The sequence below is a fragment of the Cetorhinus maximus genome, chromosome 23 (genome assembly GCF_964194155.1).
Source record: "Cetorhinus maximus chromosome 23, sCetMax3.hap1.1, whole genome shotgun sequence".
In the NCBI taxonomy this organism is placed as follows: Eukaryota; Metazoa; Chordata; class Chondrichthyes; order Lamniformes; family Cetorhinidae; genus Cetorhinus; species Cetorhinus maximus.
Genome location: NC_135901.1, coordinates 26597275 through 26608064, shown reverse-complemented (window position 1 = coordinate 26608064; position 10790 = coordinate 26597275). Strand labels below are relative to the sequence as shown.

Here is a 10790-nt window from a genome sequence, read left to right as displayed (position 1 = left end):
CAGAGACCCAGGGTCATGTTCTGGGGACATGGGTTCAAATCCATTAAATTAATACAATCTGGAATATAAAGATAGTCTCAGTGATGGTGACTGAGGCCCCTGTGAGGAAAATCTCCACAGTCAGTTCTGGACACAAGGTGAAGGTCTGTTATTCTGCCTGGTCGTCAGGGTGATCCAGGTTCATGTTTTGTCGTGCATTAAGTTATCTCCAGTTGTGGAATCTGTTAACAGGATGGGGAAAGAATTATCCAACACTTTATTCGGTCCAGGGAGGAGGGAGAGCGTGTGGGACGGGGATTTGCAGATTTGGTTGGGGTGGGGTGGGGAACAAGAGAGAGAAAAAATATTCCACAAGAAAAAGAATTGTCTGCTCTGACTTTACATCCTAGACTGACACTGGTTACTTTTGTAAACCCCATTCACAAGATATTAGGAGCTGAGGGTTTGCAGACAGAACACTCAAGCGAAGGATCACATCGGGATCAGACAGAGTCATTTGGGGGGGGGGGAATGAAAGCGGAAAATATTCCTCCAAATGAGAATTGTATGTTATGAATTTCAGTCCTGTACTGACAGTGATGACTTTTGTGAACTCTTTTATCAGGTTGTTAGAAGCAGAGGATTTGCAGATGGGAAACTCGAACCAAACATCACGTCAATCTGGTGAATTGGGGTGTGAATATCATTGGCATTTGAATGTGGAAGGAGGATTGTTTTAACCAATTGCATAGCTTATAAAGACATTGGAACCAGAGAGAATCTGTTCACCTGTTCTGTGGACGAGGCTTGAACTGATCATTCAACCTGGAGAGAAACAAGGACGCCAGCGCCACGGAGAAACCATGTAAATGTGGGGACTGTGGAAAGGGATTCAAATACCCATCGCTGCTGGAAATCCATCGACGCAATCATACTGGGGAGAAGCCGTTCACCTGCTCTGTATGTGGGAGGGGATTCACTCAGTCAACCACTCTGTTGAGACACCAGCGATTTCACACAGGGGAGAGACCGTTCACCTGTTGTGTGTGTGCAAAGGGATTCACGCAGTCATCTGAGCTACTGGTACACCAGCGAGTTCACACTGGGGAGAAGCCATTCACCTGCTCTGTTTGTGGGAGGGGATTCACTCAGTTATCCCAGCTGCTGACACACCAGCGAGTTCACACTGGAGAGAGACCGTTCACCTGTTCCCTGTGCGGGAAGGGATTCACCAATTCATCGAACCTTCTGACACACCAGCGAGTTCACACCGGCGAGAGACCGTTCATCTGCTCCGTGTGTAAGAAGGGGTTCACGACTTCATCCAACCTCCTGACGCACCAGCGAGTTCACACCCGGGAGAGGCCATTCACCTGTTCAGTGTGTGCGAGGGGATTCAGTCAGCTAGCCCACCTACTGACACACCAGCAAGTTCACAAGTGACAACAAGGGTTGGATTCTGCTGTTTTTGCTGATGCTATTAATGATTCGACTGGTCTGGAATTTAAGATTCTGGTTATAAGGCTGATTATGTTCTCGGGGCTGCAGTCTCCCTTTAAGCATAGCTGTCTCTGATCATTCCCCTGAATCCAGAGAACCTCAGTCATAATTAGTTTGCAACAAAGATTAAACTTTTGCTTCAATCTGAAACTGACCTTTGGTACGAACTCTACAATTCAGTGTCAGAAAGGTTCCACTGATTAACATCTCCAATTAGAAAGAGCATAAGAAATAGGAGCAGGAGTAGGCCATTCGGCCCCTCGAGCCAGCCCTGCCATTCAATAAGATCATGGCTGATCTTCCCCAGGCCTCAACTCCTCTTTCGTGCCAGCTTCTCATAGCCCTCAACTCCCTGATGTTTCAAAAATCTATTTACCACCTCTTTAAGTACTTTCAGTGAGTGATCCAGCCTCCACAACTCTCTGAGGTAGAGAATTCCAGACATTCACTATCCTCTGAGAGAAGAAATCCCTTCACATCTCAGTTTTAAATGAGTGTCCCCTTATTCTGTAACTATGTCCCCTAGATTGAGATTTGAGATGGAAACATCTTCTCAACATCCACCTTGTCAAGCCCCCTCAGAATCTTGTACGTTTCAATAAGATCACCCCTCCTCCTTCTAAACTCTAATGAATAAAGGCCTAACCTGTTTAGCCGTCCTGGATAAGTTAACCCCTTTGTCCCAGTAATCAGCTTAGTGAGTCTATTTTGAACTGCCTCTAATGTCAGTATATCCTTTCTTAAATACGGGGACCAAAACTGTATACAGTACTCCAGGTGCGGCCTCACCAACACCCTGTACAGTTGTAACAAGACTTCCCTATTTTTAAACTCCAGCCCCCCTAGCAATACAGGCCAAAATTCCAATTGCCGTCTTAATTACTTGCTGCACCTGCATGCTAACTTTTTGTGTTTCATGCACAAGAACACCCAGATCCCTCTGTGCTGTACTCTTTTGGAGTCTCTCTCCATTTAAATAATAGTCTGCCTTTTGATTCTTCCTACCAAAGTGCATGACCTCACACTTTCCTACATTAAACTCTAACTGTCAAGTTTTTGCCCACTCACTCAACCTATCTATGTCCCCTTGCAAATTCCTTATGTCCTCATCATAACATACCCTCCCACCCATTTTTATATCATCAGCAAATTTGGATACATTACACTGTGCCCCCTCCTCTAAGTCATTAATATAGATAGTAAATAATTGAGGCCCTAAGACTGATCCTTGTGGCACTCCACTAGTTTTGTCTTTCCAACCTGAAAAAGACCCATTAACCTTGATTCTCTGTCTTTAGTGTGTTAACCAATCCTCAATCCATGCCAATACATTATCCCCAATACCGTGAGCTCCTCCTACCTTGTGCAATAACCTTTTATATGGCACCTTATCGAATGCCTTCTGGAAATCCAAATACGTTTCATCTACCAGCCCCCCTTTATCAAGTCTGCTCATTATCTCGTCAAAGAACTCTAGCAAATTTGTCAAACATGATTTCCCTTTCACAAAACCCTGCTGACTCTGTTTGATTGCGTTAAACTTTTCTAAATGTCCTGCTACTTCTTCCTTAATAATGGACTCTAACATTTTCCCAACAATAGATATTAGGCTGACTGGCCTATAGTTTCCTGCTTTTTGTCTCCCTCCCTTCTTGAATGGGGACATCAAATTCGTGGTTTTCCAATTTGCTGGGACCCTCCCAGAATCCAGTGAGTTCTGGAATATTTCGACCAATGCCTCCACTATCTCTGCAGCCACTTCCTTTAAAACCCTTGGCTGCAGGCCATCAGGTCCTGGAAACTTGTCTGGTTAATTAAAGTGCTGATTAATCCTTGCTGACAATTCTTACTGACTTGCAGATTACACACAGTGACACCTCCATTATCCACCGGAAAGAAGGGAAAATGGGAATTGGTGGAGAATCGAGATCCGAAATGTTATCCCTCCCAATCAATGCAGAAATCCCCTCAGCACGGGAATGGAGTCAAGTCCAATCCAAATAACAAACTAAGTTTAATCTTTCTGGGCATGTGGGGATGCATTATAATCAGACATGAGATTGGTGTGAGTGAATGTGGGGCTGGTTTATATCAGACAGGAGGAGATTGGTGTCAGTGACTGTGGATTTGGTTTTATATCAGACAGGAGGAGATTGGTGTGAGTGAATGTGGGGCTGGTTTATATCAGACAGGAGGAGATTGGTGTCTGTGGATTTGGTTTTATATCAGACAGGAGGAGATTGGTGTCAGTGACTGTGGATTTGGTTTTATATCAGACAGGAGGAGGTCGGTGCCGGTGACTGTGCTGTTAGGTAAGAAGTTCCAGGATTATAAGACACCGGCTATGAAGGAATGATCTCATGTGTCCACGAGAGGACAGTGTGTGACCTGGAGCTGATGGTTTCCTGTGCACACGCTGACATTGCCCTTCTTGGTGGGAGGATCTGTAAAAGTTCTTGAGGTGTAGATGTAGAAGGATCTTCTCCTTCAACATCCCACCACTCTCACCTTTTCTCCTCCGATAGAGATTCTTGTGTAGGCCCAGGACAGGCAGTGGGTTCCTTTCCCTGGAGGACATTAGAGAACCAGTTGGGTTTGTATGACAATCTGGCAGCTTTCATGGTCACTCTTTCCTGGTGCCAGCCCCACAATTTACCAAGTTTCATTCAGCTCAGTTTCACAACCTGCCTTTGTGTTTTTGTGGGGTCTATCTCACTCCCTTTTTTCCTGATGAAATTATTTTTACAGGGCATTACGGAGGGAGGTTTATAGGTGAGAAACCCAAAACAAACATCACATCAAAATCTGACGGTCACTCGATTCATCAGGACCTGAATATCGTCGGCCGTGGAATGTGGAGGGTGAAGTGTTTGACTGTTTCTGTCTGTGAGAAAAGATTTCAAACATTAGTGTGACTGGAAAAGCAGCGAAACACACACACACACCCGAGTGAGAGTGTTTCCAGTGAACTGACTGTGGTAAGAGCTTTAACTAGTTACACAGCCTGATAAAACATTTCACCATTCACAGCGGAGAGAAACTGTACACGTGTTCTGTGTGTGGACAAGGCTTCAACTGATCATCCAACCTGGAGAGACACAAGGACGCCGGCACCATGGAGAAACCGTGGAAATGTGGGGACTGTGGGAAGGGATTCAATTATCCATCTACCCTGGAAATTCATCGACGCAGTCACACTGGGGAGAGGCCGTTCACCTGTTTCATGTGTGAAAAGGGATTCACTAATTCATCTGATCTTCTCATGCACCAGCGAGTTCACACTGGGGAGAGGCCATTCACTTGCTCCGAGTGTGGAAAGGGATTCACTCGTTCACCCCACCTGCTGACACACCAACGGGTTCACACTGGGGAGAGGCCATTCACCTGCTCTGTGTGTGGGAAGGGATTTACTCAGTCATCCGACCTACTGACACACCAGCGAGTTCACACCGGGGAGAGGCCGTTCACCTGCGCTGTGTGTGGGAAGGGATTCGCCCAGTCATCCCGCCTCACTGAACATCAACTTGTTCACACTGAAAAGAGACCTTTTGAATGTTCTGAATGTGCGAAGATGTTTAAAAGCAGGCGTGAAGTGCTGAAACACCAGCTCGTTCACACGGGGGAGAGGCCGTTCACCTGCTCGGTGTGTGGGAAAGGATTCACCCGTTCATGTAACCTGTTGCGACACCAGCGAGTTCACACTGGGGAAAAGTTGTTCACCTGCTGTGAGTGTGGGAAAGGATTCACTCAGTCATCCAACCTGGTGAGACACCAGCGAGTTCACAAGTGACAGCAGGGGTTGGATTCTGCTGTTATTGCTGTGGTTAGTCACATCCAGGACTGACGCATGTTCATTCTGACATTTGGTGTGTGTTTCTGCTGAGAATAATTGATCTGAAGTTTAGCATTTCAGTTATATATCAAATAAATCAATGTTGTTTTGAACACAGTGTTGCTGATTTTTGTCTTTCCCACCTGAGTGTTTAACATCACCTGGCTGGAGCTCAGAAAGGACAATCTGGGGGAGGATCATACGGCAGGAACAGAACTTCAGCCTGGACACAGTCCAGGAGCACGATGACCATCCACATCTTGTCCCTGTTGGATAACATCAAACAGCGTTTATCCTCGATCTAGTTATCTGACCTTTTCATTTTGTACAGTTTACAATGATCTACATGGCAACACAGGTATTCTGCTTCCCTTCCTCATTTCCACAAAGTCAATTTAATATTTGTTTCTCCCAACTTATCCAGAACATCATATGGACCTTCCCAATTAGCCTCCCGGCCCCAGCACATTTAACAATGTTTTTAACATTAACTGCTCAATGGGAGCTGAAGTTAACGTGGCGGGTGGGGTGATTCTCCCTGGAGGTGTTGAGATGGGCAGAACCACCTTCTCCACTGCCTGTAGCAGGGAGGATGCTGAGGTTTGTTGGAGGTTCTGGAGAAACTGGTCCTGAGCCTGTCGGGTAGCAATGGGGAGTGGGGCCCCGGGGGGGTGGGGGGGAGATGATTAATCCAAATTGGCTGACCTGTCATAGGCTAAAATGGGCTGTGACCGGGGGAATGAGTAGAGTAAATAGTCATTAAGACACCAGGCGAGGCAGTGACACAGTCATTGGCCTTGACCAGATTGTCAGCTCCCTTATTGACAGCTTTTCTCAGTGTCATTTCTCCAGAGTAATTAAAGCCCTCAACCATCCCACAGTCTGTCGTACCGGTGCCAATGATTGAGTTCTGGGTGAATCCCATGGAATCCCCTCTGGAGCAGCTTTCCTGGTGAGTCAGCCTGTCTAGTTATTACCATCACCCTCTTCACTAACCCCTGCTGCTGATGTACCTTCACCTTACAAATAGTAACCTCAAAGGTAGTGATCTCAGGATTACTACCAGTGCCACGTGCTAGTCAGAATAGAAATAGCAGGATATATCGGATGAATACGTGGCTGAAGAGATGGTGTGAGGGGGAGGGTTTCGGATTCCTGGGACATTGGGACCGGTTCTGGGGGAGGTGGGACCAGTACAAACTGGACGGGCTGGACCTGGGCAGGACCGGGACTGATGTCCCAGGGGGAATATTTGCTAGAGTGGTTGGGGAGGGTTTAAACTAGAATGGCAGGGGGATGGGAACCTATGCAAGGAGTCAGAGGAGGGGGAATCAAGGACAAGAACAAAAGACAGGAAGGGGAATAAGAAAATTGATAGGCAGAGAAATCAAGGGCAAGAATCAAACAGGCCCTCAGTGAAAAATAGTGGGAACGGGATAAGTAATGTTAAAAAGTCAAGCCTTAAGCTTTGTGCCTTAATGCGAGGAGCATTCACAATAAAGTGGATGAATTAACCACGCAAATAGATGTAAACAGTATGATATAGTTGGGATTACGGAGACATGGCTGCAGGATGACCAGAGATAGGAACTGAACATCCAGGGATATTCAGTATTTAGGAAGGACAGACAAAAAGGAAAAGGCAGTGCAGTTGCATTGCTGGCTAAAGAGGAAATTAACGCAATAATGAGGAAAGATATTAGCTCCGATGATGTGGAATCTGTATGGGTAGAGCTGAGAAACACTAAGGGGCAAAAACGTTACTGGGGGTTGTATATAGACCCCAAACTGTAGTGATGATGTTGGGAATGGCATTAAACAGGAAATTAGAGACACATGCAATAAAGAAACATCTGTAATTATGGGTGACTTTAATCTGCATATCGATTGGGCAAATCAAATTAGTAACAGTACTGTAGAGGAGGAATTCCTGGAGTGTGTACAGGATGGTTTTCTGGACCCATACATTGAGGAACCAACTGGGGAACAGGCCATCCGAGACTGGGTATTGTGTAATGAGAAAGGAATAATTGGCAATCTAGTTATGCGAGGCCCCTTGGGGATGAGCGACCATAATATGATAGAATTGTTCATCAAGATGGAGAGTGATGTAGTTGATTCTGAGACCAGGGTCCCGAATCTTAATAAAGGAAACTGCGATGGTATGAGATGCGAGTTGACTATGATGGATTGGGAAACGTTACTTAAAGGGATGACGGTGGATAGGCAATGGAAAACATTCAAAGAGTGCATGGGTGAACTGCAACAATTGTTTATTCCTCTCTGGCGCAAAAGTAAAATAGGAACGGTGGCCAAACCATGGCTTACAAGGGAAATTAGAGATAGTGTTAGTTCCAAGGAAGAGGCATACAAATTGGACAGAAAAAACAACAGACCTGAGGATTGGGAGCACTTTAGAATTCAGCAAAGGAGGACCAAGGGATTGATTAAGAAGGAGAAAATAGATTACGAGAGTAAGCTTGCGGGAAACGTAAAAGCTGACTGTAAAAGTTTCTATAGGTATGTGAAGAGAAAAAGATTGGTGAAGACAAATGTAGGTCCCTTACAGTCAGAAACAGGGGAATTTATAATGGGGAACAAAGAAATGGCTGACCAACTGAACACATACTTTGGTTCTGTCTTCACAAAGGAGGACACAAATAACGTACCAGAAATGTTGGAGAACACAGGGTTTAGTGAGAGGGAGGAACAGAAAGAAATCAATATTAGAAGGGAAATGGTGTTGGAAAATTGATAGGATTGAAGGCCGACAAATCCCCAGGGCCTGATAATCTACATCCCAGAGTACTTAAGGAAGTGGCCTTCGAAATAATGGATGCATTGGTGGTCATCTTCCGAGATTCTATAGACTCTGGACCAGTTCCTACAGGTTGGAGGGTACCTAATGTAACCCCACTATTTAAAAAGGGAGGTAGAGAGAAAACAAGGAATTATCGACATCGATACTGGGCAAAATTCTAGAGTCCATCATAAAAGATTTAATAGCTGAGCACTTGGAAAACAGTGGCAAACTCGGACAGAGGGAGCATGAATTTATGAAAGGGAAATAATGCTTGACAAATCTACTGAAATTTTCCGAGGATGTAACGAATAGAGTTGATGAGGGGGAGCCAGTGGATGTGGTTTATTTGGACTTTCAGAAGGCTTTTGACAAAGTCCCACATAAGAGATTAGCATGTAAAATTAGAGCACATGGGATTGGGGGTAATATATTGAGATGGATAGAAAATTGGTTGGCAGACAGGAAACAAAGTGTAGGAATAAATGGGTCTTTTTCCAAATGGCAGGCAGTGACTAGTGGGGCACCACAGGGATCGGTGCTGGGACCCCAGCTATTCACAATATATATTAAGGATTTAGATGAGGGAGCTAAATGTAATATCCCCAGATTTGCAAATGACACAAAGCTGGGTGGGAGGGTGAGCTGTGAGGAGGATGCAGAGATGCTTCAGGGTGATTTGTACAAGCTGAGTTAGTGGGCAAATGCATGGCAGATGCAATATAGTGTGGATAAATGTGAGGTTATCCACTTTGGTAGCAAAAAAAGGAAGGCAGATTCTTATCTAAATGGCTATAAATTGAGAGAGGGAAATGTGCAACGAGACCTGGGTGTCTTTGTACACCAGTCGCTGAAGATAAGCATGCAGGTGCAGCAGGTGGTAAAGAAGGCAAATAGTATGTTGGCCTTCATAGCGAGAGGATTCGCGTACAGGAGCAGGGATGTCTTGCTGCAATTATACAGGGCCTTGGTGAGACCACACTTGGAATATTGTGTGCAGTTTTGGCCTCCTTATCTGAGGACGGATGTTCTTTCTATAGAGGGAGTGCAGCAAAGGTTTACCAGACTGATTCCTGGGATGGTGGGACTAACATATGAGGAGAGATTGAGTCAGTTAGGATTATATTCACTGGAGTTCAGAAGAATGAGGGGGAAATCTCATAGGAACCTATAAAATTCTAACAGGACTAGACAAGGTGGATGCAGGAAGGGTGTTCCCGATGGTGGGGCAGTCCAGAATCAAGGATCACGGTCTGAGGATACGGGGTAGACCATTTAGGACTGAGATGAGGAGAAATTTCTTCACCCGGAGAGTGGTGAGCCTGGAATTCGTTACCACAGAAAGTAGTTGAGGCCAAAACATTGTATGTTTTCAAGAAGGAGTTAGATATAGGTCTTGGGGTGAAAGGGATCAAAGGATATAAGGAGAAAGTGGGAGCAGGTGATTGAGTTGGATGATCAGCCATGATCATAATGAATGGCGGAGCAGGCTCGAAGGGCCGAATGGCCTACTCCTGCTCCTATTTTCTATGTTTCTATAAACCCCAGTGGAGTCCACTAGTGGTGTGGCTTTAATAGGTCCATTGGGCACAGCCTCTTTCACCTGACAAGTGTGTGGGATTCTTTCATTCTGCGGTATCCCAACAAATTGGCAACTGTCAGGCTGCAGTTCATTAATGCCTTGACTTTGTAACTCCATAATTCATCTACTCTATTACAGCAGGGATACTCCCTTAACTTGGTCCTTTGTTAATAATGTCACTGCGGTATGTAAGGTGCGTGGAATTATTGACTTAAACTCTACCAGGTACTCTGTGTGTACCAGTGAACGCTTGATATCTGCTTAATGCACTGGGTAAGCAATCTTTTATTGAGGGGTGATGGTGCCTGAGAAGTTTCCAACTGAAAATCCTTTTCCATTTTTTTCATTATTAAAGCGGAGGTACAATGTTTTGACAGTGCCAGCTGTGCTGTGGAATTAATTGGATAAATCTTCCAAAGAGCCAGTACAGGCATGACGGGCCGAATGACTTCTCTCTGTGCTGTATCATTCTATAAAACAGTGAATATACAATATCAGGGAACAGAGAGAGGAACCAGTGATTCTGCAATAGAACACAGCCAGAGTCAGCTCCTTCAGGGGAAGACAGAGGGGAATCAGTGGGAAAAGTTTTAAAAGCTCAACGTATTTCCACAGGAGGGCATCGGTTTAAATCACTTTGGGAAATTAAACATAGCAGAGCACTCATTCACAAGAATATGTATTTTTTATTCGCTTAACTCAAATGGGTAACAAAATGATTTTCTACTGAGTGTTTGGAGTTTCAGTTCTGCCGAAGGGTCATGAGGACTCGAAACGTCAACTGATTTCTTCTCCACCGATGCTGCCAGACCTGCTGAGTTTTTCCAGGTAATTCTGTTTTTGTTTTGGAGTTTGAATGGCGCTGCTGTTACCCAACATTCTCTAGGGGCGTGAATGTGCCCTATTCACTCTACACAAACCCAGTGCGCAGGCGCGGTTCGGAGGACCCTATCTGGAGCATGCGCACTGTCACATTGATCAGCGTCCAGCGAGTCTGGAAGACGGTTTTGTTTCAACCGGTGAGAGTCGGGGGCGCGGAGGGTGGAATGGAGCAAGGGGGTCGGGGTGCAGTGGGGAGGGGAGGCTTACTAAACACC

General features: G+C 45.3%; 3 protein-coding genes across 3 annotated transcripts in view; all 3 read left to right on the top strand.

Moving 5' to 3' along the window:
- LOC144697294 (uncharacterized) overlaps positions 1-10790 on the top strand; it is a 273796-nt gene that overhangs the window by 48167 nt on the left and 214839 nt on the right. The window lies entirely within an intron of this gene.
- On the top strand, positions 796-1422 carry LOC144697919 (uncharacterized; the record flags this gene model as incomplete). The annotated part of the gene is made up of 1 exon (XM_078569881.1): positions 796-1422. A coding segment is annotated over one exon (627 nt), but the record flags the coding sequence as incomplete, so codon positions are not given.
- Positions 1425-10790, top strand: part of LOC144697918 (uncharacterized) — a 33190-nt gene continuing 23824 nt past the window's right edge. Inside the window, exon 1 of the mRNA XM_078569880.1 lies at positions 1425-5263. Coding sequence (XP_078426006.1) covers positions 4595-5263 — 669 coding nt within the window. The 5' untranslated portion in view covers positions 1425-4594. The remainder of the gene's footprint in view (positions 5264-10790) is intronic.